At 44.2% G+C, this 20,736-nt stretch overlaps 1 protein-coding gene across 3 annotated transcripts in view; it reads left to right on the top strand.

Annotated features, from left to right (window-relative positions):
* RECK (reversion inducing cysteine rich protein with kazal motifs) overlaps window positions 1–20,736 on the top strand; it is a 143,837-nt gene that overhangs the window by 27,118 nt on the left and 95,983 nt on the right. For 2 of the 3 annotated variants that reach the window (XM_078857791.1, XM_078857783.1), the window contains exons 2-3: window positions 5,560–5,618; window positions 6,282–6,356. In XM_078857791.1, the coding sequence (XP_078713917.1) occupies window positions 5,560–5,618; window positions 6,282–6,356 (134 nt within the window). The remainder of the gene's footprint in view (window positions 1–5,559; window positions 5,619–6,281; window positions 6,357–20,736) is intronic. The other variant, XM_078857800.1, reaches the window with a different exon arrangement.

Genomic DNA, 20,736 nt, shown 5'->3' with positions numbered 1-20,736 from the left:
CGGCCGTGGCGGGGCCCTGTGGAAGTGGTGGAGGTGTTACGTCCGCAGTGCGTGCGCATCAAGTGGGGGAAGCGGCGATGGTTCGTGCACCCCTCCAGATTAAAACCCTTCGCTGCGGTTCACAACCCCACTTCACACGCGCGTGGCCAAACATGTGGGGGGTCGGCCGACTTGCTGGGTCCGTCTCCGTCGCTCTCACCTAATGCCTTGCCGGCTGTGCCACCTTCAGGAGCATCAGGAGTGACGGGCTCACGCCCGATCACCCCTCCTGCGGATGCCGAGGGTCACGCGGAGTCAGAGGAATGCTCACCTCAAGACGGACAGTCGCCACCTGATTGTCCGCCACGCGGGGTTACCCCGTGTGAGGGGCCCGCTGCAAGGACGCGCGCTAAAATGCGCAAACTGTTGTGAGGCCGGAAAATGTGTACATAGCTGTTGTGTTTATTGGGTGTTGTGTGGATGGTGTGTTTCCCGCTCCTCGGATGTACATATGCTGGGTTCACCGTTTGTTGTGTGTGCGGGGTGGGTTCCCTGCTGGTTGTATATAAGCTGTTTTTTTACGGAATTCGTATTTATTCGGGGGGGTGCGTCGGGTTGTTTCTCATCTTGTTGTTGCGTTCTTGTTCTGGTTCCTGTTATTGTTCAAAAAAATAGTGAGGCACACGCGCGGTCAGGGGGTGAAGGCACCTTTATTGTCAAATTTTTGTATGTTGGCAGCCGGGACGGCTGCATGCTATGCGGGGGGGAGTGATGTAGGGGTGTTAGAGAGAGAGCCCGTTATGCATGGCAGCCTATGGTAAACAAACACAGTAGGCGGGGCTACATGTGTGCACAAGCAGGTGCCCTCTGCGACGTCCGCGCCAGACACCCTGGGGGGTCGATTCGGTCGTTATGATCCCCCGGGGCCCCACCCCTCAGGGAGGGGTTGGGTATAAAAGGGGATTGTATCGAAGGGCTCGAGAGTGATGTTTAGCTAAAGAAGAGGAGGCGGAAGACGTCTGAGATAGAGCCCTGGACTCCCCCTGGTACGCCGTCCTTATCAGGACCGCGCAGGCTCGAGCCAGTGGCGTGGTACCAGAGCCAGAGCCAGTGCTGGTCTGGACTCTGGGTACCGGGCCCGACTGACCAGTGTCGGGCCAAGATAGCCTCCCCTAGCCCATTAGTGGAGGACTCAGAGGCAGGCTAGGGTTAGCTAGAGAGGTGTGTCCTCAGATAGACGGGTGAGGGGGCCGATACCCCCTCAAATGTGTATGTCACAAGGTTGGTGTTAAATAAACAAGTGTGCCTCCAACTCCGGTGTGAACGAGTCGTGAGCGTTACTACACCTGATAAAGACTAGGGATGAGTTTTTAATAAAAAGTTAATATTTGGAGTTCTTGAATTTCTACGGAAAATTTCTGATCTTTTTAGGATTTACGGATCGTTTACATTGCTAAATATTTATGTGTTCACAAAAGTGACATCAATCGATGTCACGGTGTACGTGACACCATATTCGTGATGTAACTTTTATTCTCAGAATAATTCGTAATAAAAATTCGGGTCACCTAAAAATGTCATAACTAGGCCTGATTTATTTTTGTTCAGATTAATACTTAAGTCACGAGCCCATCCCTCGTAGAAACAAGTCGACAGGGTTGTGGAATGTCCGACTTGGTCTTTGCCTTCAGACTGTTGAGTTTTAACTTGTCTGTCAGAACCTACCAGGAGATGAGTGCGTAGACCTATGGCTCATTTGTTCATATAGACACCGAAGTTAAACAATATTTTTTGTGCAAAGAGCACAGCTATGTTGTGCATATATATAGAGGTATTGTTTACCAAATTCTTATGTAAATATTGATTCAGTAGCAAGATGTGTGCACACCTGCTGCTGAAAAATCTTAAATTCCTGCTACCGAAATATTCTGTTAAATAACACAATTCAAGGAAGCCATCTGCTTTTACAGATGTCCTTAAAATGTACTCTTTAAACTTAGGAAGTATTTAGATTTTCACGTGATAAATCACAGAATGTATAAGCCCCGTGGGCCCAAACGTCTACGCAAATGCGTGAAGTGTACACTCGCACAAATTCGTATAAGGGATGCAGTGCATTGCTCTGTTTATGCACACAATAATAATACTACTGTTTAGAATAATTACTAATTTATCAAGGAAAACCACGAGGAGTCCAATGACTCCTTTTCAGGAGGATCCTGCAGCATTGACATTTTATATGAAACATTTTCAGCCATTTTATGATCGTTTATACAAGTGGTAGGAAACCGGAGTCCCCTGAGTAAATCCACACTCTATTTCTATCTGTATCCCCATACAGATGGAAATAGATGGATATTAGTCAGCTTGCTGTATTGCCTTAGGGTATGGCACATCGACTCCCGCCACAGGACGGGAGTTTGACATTTGTGTGTGATCCACCAACCCTCGCCTCCAGTGTTGAATTACAGGTGTATGCTGCCGCCACATCACTTGCATGACGGCCTTACACGTGGTCACAGTAGGTTTACGGGTGTTCAGTGGATAAGAGTCTAGATTATGATTCAGGGTGGAGGTTGTGGCTGCGTAGTAGCTGTCTTACCTGTAGGTATGCATCGATGCATTGTCACATTTTAGGGTAATTCCTGCAGTCACGAAAGCTCCAAATTAAGTACATTTTAGGGTCTCAATGCAATTCAAGAGTCAATATTTTGTTTAATTTTACCGTCTCATTCGTGCTGTTTTGTTCACTCCATTAACCTAAATGGAACAATCTCTCAACATTGTGCGTATATATGTTTCAACTGCAGGCAGTGATGGACACATGTAGGATGAACAACAACAGGAAAATGATAACTGTGTTGTTCGGAAAAATGGAAGGAACAGGAAAGACAGGAAGACCTAACAGAGTATGGCTTGACGACATCAGAGATGGGTGCCAGAAAGATGTGGCACTACTTGAGCATATTGGCATAAAACAGAGGAAAGTGGAGACATGTGACTAAATGTGCAATGGATACCTACGGGCTATTTGCCCAATTGATCGTGATGATGATTTTTCCACCAGCATTTGTTTAGGCAGGCCAACTATGGATAACTTTTTACCATCTGCGTCTCATCAGCATGTCTCACTCAGATAATCTGTATTCAGACCACTACCAGTGAATTTAAATCACCAATTATAATCAGAAGGCGAGTCCATTGCCTTCTTAAACTCGAGTTGCAGGCCGCTGCTGACCACTTCTCCTCCCACCAATACAAGCCATCTGCAGGGGGCTTTACAGCTCCCCTGAGTAGAAGACTTCTGCCAGCTGTGGCATGATAAAAGGATTTCAGGGCGGTACCTTTACATATTATTTATTTTGTTATGTAGATAAAGGACTGTGTGTTGAAAATCTTTATGGATCGAGGAGGCAGGTGCCTCGAGTGTGCACTTGTTTCTTGACCTGGCTCCCGACGCTGACGGTGACTGGCGCGAGGCCCAGTCTCTTTCCCCCAGTGCTTCTGAGCCAGCCAGAGCCGAGAGAGAGAGACTGTCACCATGATACAGAGGGCACAGTCAGGGCCAGACATTAGAATGGAAGTGCTATAATCTTCATTTCATCTCAAATTGTCCATCTCCTCCTGCTGCTCATCCTAATCAGCCATGATCATCAATCTATTGCTGGATGAAGGCCTCCCCATGCTGTTGCCATCTCTCACGGTTCTACAATGTAACAATTAACCTAGCACCTGCACACGAGCATATTTCATTGATCCATCTCCATGGTAAATGTCCTCTCCAGCATTTTTCATTCCTTGGCTGCCACACCACACTATTCCTGATCATCGGCCATCATTCCTGCTGTGCTTTTCTTCTATAAATCTCAAAATGTGCTACACTTATCCCACGCTCGAAATTGGTCAATATTATCAACTTTCTTACCATCAAATAACGTATATTTTTTTGTTTAACCACAATGTGGTCTTTTTGCTAACTCATGAATGCTGCTGGCAGCTTGAATGTAGTAACATTTTATTGAAAAAATGTTGTAAATTTAGGAGTGATTTGGAAGGCAACGGCGATTGATGAGATGGGGAAATAAAATGGCAACAGTGGGAGAGTGGGGGACAAGAGATCATGAAATAAAATGACATATTTTGTTCACAATTTTTGAAAATACGAGTTGTTATAATAAAAATGTGTTCATTAATCTTCAGCATTGAAATAACTGTGAATGTATTATTTGGTTCTTTCGGTTAAGTCACGTCTAAAGATAAAATAATAAATTAAATTAAATAATAGAATACGACGTTTCGATTGCAACACAAGCAATCATCATCAGGTATAATGAAATAGCGACATAATATCTAACCAGAAAACTACAGACAGACATATTAGCAGACAGATATCACAAGATACATACATAGCGAGAGCAACACAGGTGACAGAGAGGGGTGATCGTCTCTGTGGGGTGGCCTTAAATAGACAGAGGGGGGGCGGAGGCAGAGAGAGGGAGGGGGGTTAGAAAAAATTAGCATATCAATGAGTGGTCCAAAAGAAAACGTGGTGCTGCGAGTACGATGGCACAGCAAGCAAGCCTGAAAATCAGGAGAAAGACACACTAAAATTAAATAACCTAGTAAAATATCGAAATGTAATGTAATACAACACAGAGGGTCGGTCAACACACAATTAACGCATAGCCTGGTTGATTACGTATTTCAAAGATTGCTAAGTTAGAATTTAAGTGTGAACATTCTAAAGAGGACACAGGCAGATAAAACAAGTCGCCAGAGAGAGAGAAAAAAGATAAGCTTAAAACTTCCCCGTAGAAGTGGTTCAATCTTAATTTTGAACCACTTCTACGGGGAAGTTTTAAGCTTATCTTTTTTCTCTCTCTCTGGCGACTTGTTTTATCTGCCTGTGTCCTCTTTAGAATGTTCACACTTAAATTCTAACTTAGCAATCTTTGAAATACGTAATCAACCAGGCTATGCGTTAATTGTGTGTTGACCGACCCTCTGTGTTGTATTACATTACATTTCGATATTTTACTAGGTTATTTAATTTTAGTGTGTCTTTCTCCTGATTTTCAGGCTTGCTTGCTGTGCCATCGTACTCGCAGCACCACGTTTTCTTTTGGACCACTCATTGATATGCTAATTTTTTCTAACCCCCCTCCCTCTCTCTGCCTCCGCCCCCCCTCTGTCTATTTAAGGCCACCCCACAGAGACGATCACCCCTCTCTGTCACCTGTGTTGCTCTCGCTATGTATGTATCTTGTGATATCTGTCTGCTAATATGTCTGTCTATAGTTTTCTGGTTAGATATTATGTCGCTATTTCATTATACCTGATGATGATTGCTTGTGTTGCAATCGAAACGTCGTATTCTATTATTTAATTTAATTTATTATTTTATCTTTAGACGTGACTTAACCGAAAGAACCAAATAATAATTCCTGCAGTCACGAAAGTTCTAAAATTAAGATTTAACTGTGAATGGTTGGTTTGGTTTGTCCACAGCCAATGTTTTAATTTCTGGTGATTTAGAAGATTGATTATCTGGATCTAATCCCATTTCCAAATCTCTGTCAGATGCCGCTTGCTGTTACCAGGCCCGGGAGTATCCCATCTGCCGGGAGGCATGTGAACAGGTCAGCTTGTCCTAGTACACGCACAACCGCACACGCTGCCACTACCCTTTGTTACTATGTTCTGCTGCCCCTTCACAAAAAGCAATGACTGAAGCCGGTTTTGTCCTACGTTTCCCATTTGTGTGTGCCTGTGTTCACGCAAGGTCATTCCTCCTGTGACCATAAAAACATTGCAGAAATAGCTTTTATGTCACTTCATCATTTTCCATACTGAACCGGTATTTTGCTCATGCCAATATGCTCATCACATGCACTCTGACCCATTCTCCAATTAGAGCATCCTGCAGGCCGGCTCCGTTTAATGGCTTTCCTGTGTGCGGCCATGTGGGAGCCCGTATAGTTAACATTACTTTGGCTCATTAGGATGATACATCCTGCCTCTCTCCCTAACCCACACTAGCTCTTAATTGACGACAAATGTGCAAACCTCCGTTGTGACGCAATGGTATGTGATCGCTGGCCATGAACACGTTTTTTTTATTTGAAGCATTTGACTTTGTTATTTTCCAACTTTGTTCACAAAATACTGTGCCGCTTTATTGGGCATCGTCGTAAAATGCCAAGGTGATGTCTCATCGTTGGGCTTTGCCGCAGTATGTCTATTGCTCTGAATCTGATTATGTTCTTTACAATGAATTATATTGCCCAATTTTTTTTCAACAGCTCACATCAACCAAGAGCGACTCCAGGCTGAGGCATCTGCTGCACCGGCTGCCAGGCTACTGCCCTGACTCCATGGTGCGTGCCGCATATGATGCCTCCAATCCTCTGCCTGGCTTTGTCACTGCAGCCTTTTTAGCACATCCAGTGTTTGTTGTTTCTTACTAAAATTCAGGGTTCCACTATTTCCCCCCCCCCATTCCCCACCCCATCCCAAAAACAAAATGACAGAAAATAAACCAGACCATATTTTTTCGACTACCCATAGTGTCCGATATGCACATATGAATTAGTTATATGTGGTGGCACGACAGCTATAATGCAAGCAGCCTCGTAAACGTGTAATGGCTATACTGGAAGTAATCACCACTGTGAAAAAGCCAGGCACTTGTTCGATTTGAATTGTATGTTATGATGCTACTGTTGACCATGACGAATATAAAGTGTTATTAGCGTTCACAATACGTTGATGATGCCTGCTTTATCCTATGGATCCTTGGTTGCTGTTGGATTAATTTATATTAACCCTAGACCATGGTAGACACTACAGCATGCATGGATGGACTTTGTTTTTCAGTTAAATAGCATTTCAATTTAGCCATGGCCACATTTGCAGCTAGATAGGATGTCAATTAATCAATACATTATATTTTTTATTCACTTATTCAATAATTGCCTGTAATGGCATGGCATGTGATGCTAAAAAACTATAAATGTGTCGCTCTTGTTAGTTCTTTTTAAAGGCCAAGTTAGATTTTTTTTTTATCATAGACTTCCTGTGCTTGAATTTACAAGATACACAATAATACTTGAAGTCCAGATGGGTGCCTAGCCAAAGGAGGGAACATGCCAGAGAAGGTCACCTTCCATGGAGATGGAGCAATGAGGTCAGCTCGAGTGCAGGAGCTAGAGCAGAGGTCGACAACCTGCGGCTCTGCAACCGCATGAGGCTCTTTAAGGACTGCATTGTGGTTCTTGAAATTGATAGTTTTTTTACCGAATTAGAAAAAAAATGCCTCTTCTTGTTATTTTGGTTGCCGACCCCTGACCACGGGAGTCCAGTTTACTACGGGAGTCCATTTTACCATGAGAGTCTAGTTCACCATAGAAGTCCAGTTTACCATGGGCAGAAGTTTGCAACCTGTGGCTCCGGAACAGCATGTGGCTCTTTAAGGACTGCTTCGTGACGTCATTTATTAAGCACCACCGTCTCGTATTTGCGTGCATTCCGGCTCTTGAAATGTTGAGTGTTTTACCGAATTCGAAAAAAATGGCTCTTGTTGTTGTTTAGTTTGCCAACCCCCGATCCAGATGGATTGTTGTAAATGGTGACTGAGTTGGGGAGATGTTCATGTGGCAGTGGACACATCAAGGTTAATGATGATTATGATGATGAGACGGGTGTTAAAACTGACGACATTTGGGGTACACAAATATCTCATTACAAATAGTAAATCAGGCACTTCAGAACTATGTATATTTAACGAGACCACCGATGATGTAGAACATGTGACATGTAATAATTGTGATTAATATTACTGTACCAGTTACTAAATTATGTTTGCTTTCAAGCTTAGGTCATGTCATTGCTCTCTATCTTAATCCTCCACTTAAATGAGACGTTACAAGCCATAGACGTAAAAATATACTGGTGATCTCATTTGAAATGCCGTCCAGAGACGACTATGAACCAATTTGGCAATGTTAAGAGAGGAATCCTCGTCTCAAGGGTCAGTTCACCACTGTGAGACCACCTAGCCAGCTCAAGTGGCAATATACAGCAACCGTATTTATCTAATCATATCTACGAGCCCTTACAAAATAAAATTTCTTATTGCAAATTCCAAATCAAAACACTGTCACAGGAATTTCGACTGTTTTGCAAGCTGCCAGGAATGTATGTACACTTTTACTGTTACCATACTTTAAATGTCTTTAAATAACTCGTGCTCGTAATGTGCATTTTACAACAGTGACACAAAACTAAAAGTATATATATGGCCAGTCTGCCTGGCATGAAGACGTTGATATTGGCATAGCTGCTGCAAAATATGCATGTGAGTGAGCTACACACACACGCGTTGGTTCCTCCTTTCTTTTTTGGCAGTTGTTCCGAGAGATTCCTTTGGTATCGTAACCGTCGACTCTGTGCGTATTGTTGACATCGGTGTTTTTCCTCTGTGTCCTTGCATGTCACGGTCACTTTAGTTCAGATTTACCAGATTCCTTTGAAGGTTGCACTGGAAAGTGTATAATTGTTACCATCTGGGCGCCTCCTTCGCTAAGAGCAGAGAAGCCTTGGTCGGGTTTTTTAAAAATGCCAGTGGTGTTTTTATATCTCGCTTGTGGTCCCTTATCCCTGGTGCTTTGCCAGTGCCCACATAAAAGTGTCTTTGAGAAAGACGTTGTTTGGAAATTGTTGAAAAATCACACTGATTGAGAGTGGCTACAAGTCAGGCTTATTTTAATAATATTGTTTTTATATAATTGACCTTGTAGACAACCTCGTGATTGTGTTGATATGCAGCATTATGGTCTGTCTCCACAAATAAAACCATATATATTTTAGAAGCCCATCAGCCTCATGGCTCTCATATTTGTACTTATCTATATATATAAAAGGGAAAGTTGTGAATGTTTTAAGTTTAATTTATTAGGTATAGCCCTGTGAGCCATACGGCTCTTGAGTCGGGTGCAACCGCAACAAACAAAATATGAACAGAGAACATCTTAAAGCGACGATGCGTGTCTGTTCGAAAGGTTTAGCATACTTCCCGACATACAACAAACTTAACATTTGGCATGTGGGTAGCTTCCAGACTGTACACAATGTAAAAAGTATAAAAATAGACTTTTGTATTTGGGGGGGGGGGGGGGGGCGGAATAATGGATATATTTTGCACGACAAGTGAGCGGTGACGTCATATCTGTGATGTAACCCGCATGCGGCAGCGTTACGCAGTGTGCCTGCTCACGTCACGCATCCCCCCCCACCCTCCGCGTAGGCCGTGTATTAATCCAAGACAAGAATCCAAGTCCCGGGCGAAGCCGGGTAGTAAAGCTAGTATATAATTATATAACAGTTGCCTTTGTAGTTGTAGAGCACAGGATTATGGAAGCATTTTGTGCCTAAATCATTCCACATATGTTTGGCAATTAAATTTGGTTGTATGCTATTTCAATAGCCACTGAACTTGCAGTGTAAAAGTTGGTTAAAATACTCGTAGTTTTTTTATTTTGCTTCTATTATTTATTCTAAAAATAGTCTACTTGTGCTCGACAAATCCCCTTAATTAATGAGCAAGTTGAGAATGGCTTGTCTTCAAAGTTGAAAGTGACTATTGTAGTTTTCAAGAAGTTATTGTGCAGAAAGGAGGAGGGAAAAAATGTTGATTTGAAGCTCTTGAACCTGGCATTGGTTTTGTGCCCTAAATAAAAGGGGGCAGGCTTGGATGGTTGTCCCTTGATCTTTCTATTTGCCTCATCAATAGCACATTCAGGCCTCGGGAGTTTAACGAGAGGCCTTGCTGGTGACTGCTTGGAGCCCCTAGGGCCGTCACGAGCCTGGATCCTGTTACGGAAGGTGAGGGGTTCAGTGTAGCAGGGATGGGGGGTGGGGGCCTGAGGTGGGGGTGACAGGGTGGGCTGGGGTCAGGCTTAGGGAGGAAGAAGAGGGAGGCTATACAAGGAGGAGGTGTTCACCGCTCACCGTGTTGCGCTGTTGTTGCTCACCCTGCGCTGTGCGGCCACGCGCACATCCCGTGCATGCTCTCCACACGTGCGCTCATCGACACGGATGGGTGCGTGCGCTTCGTAAGAAAATTGTCCTTCCCCGTTCATCAGTGGTGGGAGGGGGTCCACAGTCCAATCGCATAAGCAGACAACCTGAGGTCGGTATCCCGACGGTTGGTTCAAATTGGCCCCGACATGTATCAGGTAACGGCCACAAAAAAACTGCACACAGGAGCTGCCCGCTTTACATACAAATATAAAGATTCCCCCAATAGCCTTCACAGACGGTTGCGGCAAGTGCGGTTAGCGAGCACCTATGAAGGCCTGAACAGCACACGAGGTGGTGCGTTGCCAGGACCATGCCTGGCTGCCTTTGTCTCCCTAGTGCCGATGTTTACACACCGCACAAGGTAGCTATTTGAGACTGAGTCGACCTCGTCGAAGTCCAGGACCGGTTCAGATAATCGTCACTCGGGAATCGAACTCGGGTTGTCAGGTTCGTAGCGCAATGCGCTAACCGTTACGTTACCGCTCTCCACACACACACACATGCTGGCTCCGTGTTCTTATGCAGGTGTTTGATATATATGTTTGAAGTGCTGTGCAAGCACGTGAGCGTGTGTGTGGGAGGTGGTGGGTGGCGCAATGGATTCTGCACTGCGTCACTGATCCCATGACCTGAGTTTGATTCTCAGTCACGGCTAACAGTGGTGGTGGTATCTGAACAGGTTTGTGGGCCACTCCTAGTTCGACTGAGTTTGGGAGGCAGAGGAGGCCAGGTGTGGTGCTGACCCCACACTCCCTCGTGTGTCATTGCAGCCCTAATAGGTGTTCACTCGCATCGCTTTCCCCAGAGGTCTTTGCAGGCTACATTTTAAGAGAATCCATACCACCTCGGTCTGTCCTTAATATCTCGCAAGTCTGAATTTGCCACATCACGTGGCCTCAAAGTGTACCTAGCACCTAGCCTGGTACAGCGCTGTGGTGATGTCACCGGCATTCAATGGCGAATATTGGCTGTGTGTGTGGATATAGCGAAGGACGGATGGACAATATGACCCATGGCTAAGATTTAAGGATTGTTTTTTCTTCTTCTTCTGGATAATTGGAAGATACCCCATGAAGTGTGAAGATAAGTAGATACTTGTGAAATATTTTTAGAATTCTGCATTTCAATTAAACATAACCTTTTAATTGTACATTTACAAGTCGTCTCTTGTTCCAATCAAACCGAGTGTGCCAAAACAAGCGGATTGAGATATATCTCATTATACCTTATGGTAACTCATGCAGCAATAGCAGAATTCCGCAGCAGCAAAACACCATTATGTTTCTCTTAAGAATGTCCTTGTCATGTTTAATGTGATGCGTAATTTGAGGAATGATTAGCTCCCCGTGGATATTGTGCTAAACAGATATGTGCGCTGTAATTAGCACCCTCCGAGGAAGATACATGTGTAGGGGTGTCAGAGGAAGGATTCCCACCAATAGGAGGGTTAGTGGGACGGTGACAGGAGAAGGGGGAGGAGTAAGCGAGGAGATATAAGGGTGATAACGGGCGGAAAGAAGGGAAGCTTTGGCAGCAACGAGATTGAGACGGCTGGGGACAGGTGTGGATGGGAGAAAAGGATTAAAAGACGAACCCCCTGCAACCTTGTGTTGGCTCTCCTTTACACATGTATCCCTCCGTGTGTGTGTGTGCTGCAGCACCTCACTCGAGCAGAATTATGAATGCAGCATTCACTGGCTGGGGACTCAATCCCCTGTACTCTCTTCACAGTGGTGTTTGAATTCATTTAATAAAATAATGCCCCTTGTTTAGCCTCACTGAGTCGTAAGACTCCTTTTATCCAAAAGCATCGCACGTATAAGAGGATAATACTCAAAACTACATACAGACAGACTCATGGGTCCACTTTGATATGCTGCCATCTTGCTGACCACCTCTTAGTCCAGCAGATGAGCAGACGATGAGTGTCAGATAAACACAAACTGATCTCTGCGCGGACCACCAACCCCTATCTCCACCTCGCAGCCTTGAACATCATCACTGTTTATATTTCAGCTGTTACACAGCTGCAGGGGACAAACGGGAACAACTAAGGCAGAAGAAGCACATTGGTGTGAAAAAGATAAAGAGTGCAACCCTGCAATCTGCTGGTTTCATGACACTCTTGGTTTTAGGATCTCCGTGAGCAGGAGCTGCAGAGAGCCCCTCCAGAAGGTTGCATGTTGATAACCCGTAGCGTGTACGAGCGTTTGAGTAACTTACCGGAACAACATTGAGGAGCTAAGGTGTTTGGTTCGCGTCAAATTTGAGAAATTGATGCAAGTTAAATGAGCAATTGTTACAACCGTTTCTGAGGCTGTTTCATTCCTTGTAACAATGCTACTCGATACATTTTGCCACGAATCGTACTGGTTGGAACCTGGAAAGTGGCGAGTGAAATCTGAAGCGGTTCTGCGACCCCCACCGCCTCCACCAGGCCCCCACTGACCACGGCCCCATGGCCGACACGGTGTGGGAGGTATTCATCCAGCAGTGGATTGACAATGACCTGTAAATCATTGTTTTTAGTGCGTTACTAGCCATTTTATCACCAACCCCCCCCCCCCCAAATGTATCATTTCATACTCTAATAATAAGAGCACGTTTTCAATTGGATAATTCTTACTTGGAGGTATTCGTGCAGTCTAGAATGTTTTGTTCACAGTACTCTACATTGACATACTCTGGAATGTTTCATAGTTTCCTGCATTTGCTACAGTTAATAGAGTCTGAGTGTAATCTTACTTTGGCTAAAGATACATTGGTGACCCTACAGGGATATATTTAATTCATAGTCACACTCCATGCCCGGGGTAAGTGAAAATTTACATAACCATCTGTAAACCGTTCTTACAGTGAACATTTTCCAAGAATGTGAATATATAAATACTATATGTATAGGTTACATACATCGCTGCACAGAATAATGATCAATTCCCCATTGTATTTGATAAACACAGTGATAACAACGGTGGATTGTGTGTCTTCAGCACATGCATGAGTGCATATGCACTCAACGACAAACATTTATTCGTAATGAAACATAAAATAGTTTTCTTACACGCCTAATTGAGGGAATCTTGAGTTTGTATACAATGACCACGCACGGATGACTTTATGAATGCAAGTCTGGTAATGTGCAATAATTCAGCAAAAAGGAACATCATTAGCAAACCATGAGCTGCGTTATTGTTTGCGGATTTTTGTTCCCTGAGCTGTTTGCGATATCCGGGCCATGCAAGAGTTCCCCATTCCCTGGCATCGCGAGATTATGGAAGGCGTTCAAAAATAGCTCGAAAGAGGCATTCGAATGGAGGTGGGGACGGGGGGGAGACGTGAAGGGAGATGGTGGAGAGAATTGAACCATTGTGCAGTCGTGCTGTTATTTTTGTTCTTACCAGCCATTGTTGGCTCGACATAATAGCCGCCATTGTGCTGCCAATCACTCAGTGCTGGTGTCGTCTTAGCTGGGTCGCCTCCGTGTGCACTTTTCCGCTTTCTCGCTTGGGGATTTGCATTCAGCGTATGCCAAACGCCGCGGTGAATCACGCGCGAACGCTGCGGGACGTGCAAGTGGCAGATGCCACGCTCGCAATAACAATCTTTCACGCGCGTTGCAATGTCAGCGCGCGTGTTTCATAAGGCACACGTGCCTTACAGATGGCAGCCACCCGCGCGTTCAAATGCACCGAAACGTCTCGTTTGATGTGTTGCATCCAGTTTTCATTCAACCCGACCGGGCATAATGCTGGCTCGTGAGATTGTGGTCACGTGATAACAAAGGTTAGTTTTCTCGCCTTGAGATTTGCATAGCTCCAAACGACACAGGTACATATGCACCCTTTTGTTGACGCTTAAAAGCTGTTGTTCACGTTCGTTGAACTTTTACCTCGGTTAAACGCGGCGGTGTTTCCTGTGGCGGCACAATCGTCACGCGGGTCATTTACACGCGTGGCGATGAAATGGCCACAAACGTTGCCAGCCTCTGCCCCTCCTGCAGGCGAGCGTTGTGCCACCGGCGCCCCCATGAAGGGTCCCCTCATAGAGGAGACCGCTTGCTATTGCGGGCAAACGAAATATCAATGAGGCTGATGCTAGAATAGTAGCACTTTAGCTTACAGCCTTTGCCTGTAGAACCTTTCCTCTGTTGGCTACAGTGCACTGGATGGAACTCGTGAGGCCATCTCTCTATTCCTTTGGCTGCTTCACCCCCCCCCCACCACTGTCTGTGAGAGGCTGCTGGGTGAGCTGGGAGCAGTGGTCTCTTTAAGAAAACACTGTTTGTTTGTGCATGTGGCCATTTAGAATGTGGAGGATTTCACTCTGCTTGCTATTTTTGGACGGGCCGGCCCGAGTGAAGTCAGTCACTTACTCTTGGCTCTGGCTCAGTGATTGGATTGGCAGCGCAGGATTCTAAGTATAAAAAAAACAGCGCTGTTGTCATCGTTAGGCAATTGAAGATGTGCTGTTGTTCAAATAATTTGGACGCGATCTTTTTCGGGCAGTTTTGAACAACCCGACACTTAAAAATGTCATGAGTTTTAAAACATTTCAGTCATACGCGTGAAATTAACCGATACACGAGTTTTTATTATTATTGTTTTGAATTTAATAAAATGCCTCAAGTCAAAACTGTCCTCGTCAGTCACGTATGGAGTGGGCAGTCTCCATGTCCATTTGTTTCCACTGGAGCCAGTGCTGCAGAGTTCACATGCCTACTACAGGACGTAGGCATATACAGTGAATAAAAACAAATGCTCCAATGCTTTGTTCCTTGAAATAATAAAGTGCGGAAGTTTCTAAAGTTGCTACTTTTATTTTTTTTACACACGTTACATGTCTGCTCTGAGCCAAAATCCAGCAGTCCTGAGAAAATTTTACATTGTCCGAATTGCAACTCGACTATTCCACAATGCCTTCGTCTGTAGCCCCTCTATTGCTATGAACTAAAATAAATTGTTATTACAGAATAGTGAGTTATCTGCAATAGTGAAGTCGAAGTCTGTGCTTCTATGCTCAAATGAGCAATGAATGATAGTCATCACTGTTAGTGCCTCTGAGTCTGTGGTGATAAATCCACATTCCTATGACAGGAGCCAATCTCTTTTCTGGGGTTGCCCGGGCAAAAAAGAGACAGACACACATCGACTTACACACACACATGGACCTAAACGCACACACATATGGACTCAAACACACACACATCGACTTACACAGCAATCCCCGATGATGCCACAGCTAGAGCAATTTTCTCTCTCTGGTGAGCCTTAGCGAGGAGCAGTTTGAAAACAAAGGTCTTCCCAGTACTGGCAGGTGCATCAAGGACAAAAAAGACTCGATTTGTAGTCTCAATGTGTTCCAAGATTTTCGTGTAGGTTTCTATTTGTGCATCCATCAGCTTTGGTTAATTTTACTAAATAAATTTACGAAGCTGTAAAGCATAATATCATATTTAACGTAGGATCTCTTGAGCAAGGGCATGCAGGTTGTCCCTGTAGGGTGTTGGTAGTCCCATAGACGTGAGGTATTTTCCACCAATGGAGTGCAGTTTGTCCTGAAGGAGGATGAGGGCCTGTTTGAAGATGACATCAGAAAAGTTGACGACGAGGTTTGTATTTTGTCATTGAGATCCGTGGAGGATGTCCTCACTCATGGGGTTAGATGGGCTGCAAACTTAAAGATTAATGCAGAAGAGCAATGTTAGTTGGAAAGGGGACTGACCAACAGAAGCTTCTTTCATAGCTTCATGAAGATGGTGATCATGCACAAGAATTGCACGAAGATTGCAAGCTTGCCTGTATGTTTGACAGACAACTCCTTCCACTGTTTAGAGGTCTTGGCAAGAGTTGTGCCCTTTGGCAACATGGAGAAGCATTGGGAGAAAGTAGCACTGCTGATTGTTGGTATGAACTGTAGACTCGTCCTCAGGCATCAGCTTCACCGTCAGCAGCACGTCGCTTCCATTTTTTTAGCAGTCCATGTATAGTAGGAGGGAACTTAATGGTAGAGCAGGTTGGCAGCAAATGGGTTACTTGAGCACAAAACAAAGAACGCCATAAGGGTAGTATCTTGTGGAGCCAGGGCCTGTTGTTGGGCATTTCCATTGGTGACGTAGATGCGTTGACCATTTTGGAGGTGAAGTGCCAAATAGATTGTGGGGAATGGTCATGGATGGGGAAGCCAATAATTCTGCAAATGGCCTCATTGTTGCCGATGTATGTTCCTTGGAAAAAAAGTTTGAGCTCATGCACACTTTGCCCCTTTGTTTTGTAAGGCAAAGACAGCCATGTCAGAGCCTTTGTTGATGTATTGGCAAATCTATTTGTTGGCTTTTTTTAGAATAGCAGAATTTCACATTCAAGTGGGCCTGGAAGATCTTGAACAGAAGAGGGCAATAGGGAATGATCCACCGGATGTGAACCTTAATTAGCGAGTAAGTGGCAGGTCTGAGCGTTGTTTGAAATCCACCATGCTCAGTGTTTCTGTGACAATATAGAGGAAAGCCATCATGGGCCGACTGAGTGTCTTTCAAGTAGTTCCGTGGATACCTCTTGGTACACCTGTGGTCTTGCATACATGGCGCATTTGGATAGAACTGGCCACATCGGCCATGGACCATTTGGTTGCAGACCACATAGAAAAATGGCAGGGTCTTGATGGGGGTGAGGTAGCTCAGCACTGATAAATGAGTCAATGTGACTTGCACGAATTGTTTCCCTCATCCATAGCGAAATGTGAGCATGAGGAAGACGACGTTTTTGCCACCCAATGGTGTGCAAATTACTGCTTGTCTATCCAAAGATGCCACCTTCGTTGGTCGTAATAATCATCATCAGATCATAAACTTTGAGTTTTAAGACCCTCGCTAAGATGTAATGTCTGTCTGGTGGCTTTTGGTTTGGATAAAGGTAAACCTGCATCTCCTTTCATTTGGTATTGCAAGTAAAGGTGATGAAGAGATGGGGCGTGCCATATTGGCTGATGTAAATCATGGCATCCTGAGTCTTCTCATGCATGTATCTAGGTGGAGCTGTGAAGGATGAAGACAAAATAACTAATCAGCCCACATTGTGACCGTTTGCATCTCCTTTGGCATTGATGGTGTCCCAGAGATGAGCATACTGTTCACACGCAGGCGGTTTTGATTCAGTTGAATGTAAAGAAGGCGCTCACTCTCAATGTTGGCATACTCATCGACAATATACTGGTGAAAGAGGTTGGCACACCGTAATATGTGGTTTCCTCCTCTATCCATGATCACGAAGGAATAGAAGTTTTTTTAGAGGAGACACTTTTGTGAGGATGTCTTTGTCCTGCAGCTTTGTAATTGGAGGAATCTTGACGTGGTACCCATCTTGGCCTTGTGACAGGAAAATGTGTTATTGTAGGGCATCATATGCTCTGTTAGTGTCAGGAAATTGTACGATGGTGTTTTCTTGGTATGGAAGAACAATGTCTCACTCACAATGTTCCTCACCCACTGTAAGAAAGCAAGGTCAACAATATTTGGGGCATTGAACCTCCCTGCGTGCTCCCCGCTTTGGTGGAAAGTAAAGGTGCGGTAAAGCAAAATTTAAATGGGTGATGTTCTCACGAATGTAACAAAACAATAGACGAAATGCAATGGGCTGTAGCTAAGAAAGTCCAACGTATTTAGCAGTATAACATATTAATCAGCATCGCAGTACTACGTATCAGTAAATAGCGTGACGTGAGCAATCGAAGAAATAAGCTGAAATAAGTGTACATTAAAGAGCAGCAATACGCACAGGTAAGTTGAGAAGCAGGCTACGGTCTAGATTATAGACTGCCAGTACGCCGACTCAATGACATAAACATTGCTACAGTCCACATGAAAAGCTGGCAATATGGTCAGCAGCTGAAAAAGCAGGATACAGTCGACATGAAAGGCTGTCAGTACACTGATTGAGATAAAGAAGCAGGCAACAGATTATAGACTGGCATACACTCATAATGGGCAAAAGCAGCAGTGTAGATAATAGAGTGCCAGTGCACTGACGTTAATTATCAGCAGGTAGCAGGCCACAGCACAGACTGGCAGTACACTGCCGCAGCGTCATAAAAACACACCTAAAAAAGGAAATATTTAGCAACCTCATAATGACATTCGTTTTCTGCACACAAACATTAATATTGTAATATTTGCCAACTTACTAGTTTCATAATAATAAACAATGAACCTGAGTTCTAAGTGAAAGATTAAATAAAATTGTACTTTACATTGCCGTGGTGGGGCCTAGTCCCGTGCAGAGCCCGCGGCCTCACCTAGATTGCCCAGCCGGAGGAGGTGACACATTGCCAGGCTGGGGGCTGGGCTGCTTTCCCCACTCGCGCTGCAATAATGCTAAGTAAGCGCTATAATATTAATATCTACGGACTTTATATCAGTAACTGCACACATTGGGGTGGGGGGGAGAGGACATAAGACTGTGAAGAATGAACCTCAGCATTGTGTGTATATTTTTTAGCGATCGTGTGTGCGTTGCTAGGGGCAACTCCTGTCAGTGTTTCCCGCATGCGCAATTGCGTGCTTTGTCCCGTGGCAGGTGGCAAAACTAAATAAATAAAGAAAATCGCCAAAAAACTTAGTTTTAACTATTTTTATTGTGAGTGACGGGAAAACGGCATGTCGCTTGCCCACCGCGGGGCTTACGGCGTACTGCCTGGCAACATTTTTTTGATATAAACCCCACCGTTTGAGAGCGAAATCCCTCGCAAGCGCGTGTGCGCAGACAGACAGATGGACAGACAGACAGATGGACACACAGACAAAAAATGACGTTTATAGGTAAGATATTAGTTGCTGCGCTTTGTTCAGGTTGAATAAATTCGTATTCATCTTCTTGGTTCTTTCGGTAAATGTATTATTCTACCCACCCTAATGTGTATCGAAATGGTTTATTACGTCCTTCCAATGATTGCTAAGCCAGAATCCATCTTCTCTGTTAAAATTGTCTCTGTGTTTGTATATGTGGATCGCCTCATGAACGAATCTCTCATGATAGCCAGATACACATTAGGGTGGGTAGAATAATACATAGTGTTATGTTGAAATGTATAAGGTATAGGGTGGTTTATAGTAATACAGTATATAATTTAATGTTGGGTTTATCTATGGCAGTATATAGTACGGTATATGCTCGTGTGATGTAAGAGAATAAAGTTTAGATGGAAGCATATTATATAATTTTTACGACGTAGAATTGTAATGTATTACTTGCTGTTAGTAACTCAGCTTATTGTAGAGTATAGTAAGTATACTGATGGTGCTATGCAGTTTATACTTTAGTTTTTATGTAGTTTATACTTTAGTTTTCTACGTGGTTGTTTAGTAACTGCAGCTACATATCAATAACATTCCTTTCCTTTGTTAATGCTACTCCCTGCACCCCCCCTTGGTGCTGTTGATCCTGCATAATGCATGGGCATAATATGCCTTTGAAACCCCCCCCGCCCACCTCCTACGCATTTTCCATGAATATGCTAAATTCCTCTTCATATGCACATTCTTTTTTGTTAAGGCGCTCTTCCACCTCCAACCCAGTTTATATATAAGCTCCTAGCTTGGTAGTGTCTCATTCTTCACCTGAAGACGGCTGCTTGCGTTGTAGCCGAAACGTCGTGAGAATTATTTCATTTTATTATGTTTTATTTTTATTATTTTATTACTTCCCTTCTACGTGACTTTACCGAAATAACCAAGAAGATGAATCCCTGCAGTCACGAAAGCTTCAAATCGAAATTTAAATTCGTATTGCAGGATACATTTATTTTTCTCCTTCCCTTGTGTTGCTCGACTTTGGAATCATTCCCATTGTTGCTTGATGCAAGCTCTTATGACCTTCCTATCTTCCGAAATAATATTTATTCTACACGATGCTACAATTTTCGATGACCAAGTCACCCAGAATGCTCCTGGTTATCGTCAGATCTAGTAAGCTAAGCAGTGTTGAGCCTGGATAGTGCTTGAATGGGCGACCACCATACACGCCAGGCAGTGGCGGCTCCTGCAAAATCTCTCAGGGGGGGCAAATGTCTGGATGATTGATAAGGATAAGGTCCACCCATGCAATGGATAAATTAACAGCTTAAGCATGTAAAGGCAACTTCACTTCTTTAATATTAATGAAAAATAAAGTGACTCTTACAATACATCTTGTTTGTTTCTAAACTCACTATTAAAACAAACCACTCAAGTTTCTTTTATTAAAGATTCCACTAGGTGGCGACAAATATTATTGTTGGATGAAACGTGCTTACGTATGATGACGTAAGCACGTATGATGACGTAAGCACGTTAGGGCGAGCCCTCCCAGAAGCCATAGAGAATGCATTGCAGCGCCCCCGTTCGAAAAAAAACATCTTTGAATGTAAGTCTATGGGACCACTCGGGGCGATTCTCAGCTGGAGGGAAATCGCCTAAAAAGAGGCGGTACTCCACAGAACGTAGCATGACGCTGATTGGACTATATCCAGAGGCACAGTGACGGCTAGCGTGACTCTGTGGTTGAATGACATTGGTGGTGCGTCGCCCAATCGCCCTAATGAAGAAACCGCCCCTGACGCCAGGTTGTTGTCGGCAGCTGCGGAGATATGTGTATTGAGAGGCAACATCCAGTGTAGAGGCCGACTGAAATTCGGTTTCGGTTTCGGCGC

The sequence above is a fragment of the Lampetra fluviatilis genome, chromosome 1 (assembly GCF_964198595.1).
Source record: "Lampetra fluviatilis chromosome 1, kcLamFluv1.1, whole genome shotgun sequence".
In the NCBI taxonomy this organism is placed as follows: domain Eukaryota; kingdom Metazoa; phylum Chordata; class Hyperoartia; order Petromyzontiformes; family Petromyzontidae; genus Lampetra; species Lampetra fluviatilis.
The sequence above is the reverse complement of the archived record's forward strand: the minus strand, read 5'-3'. Positions and strand labels throughout refer to the sequence as shown.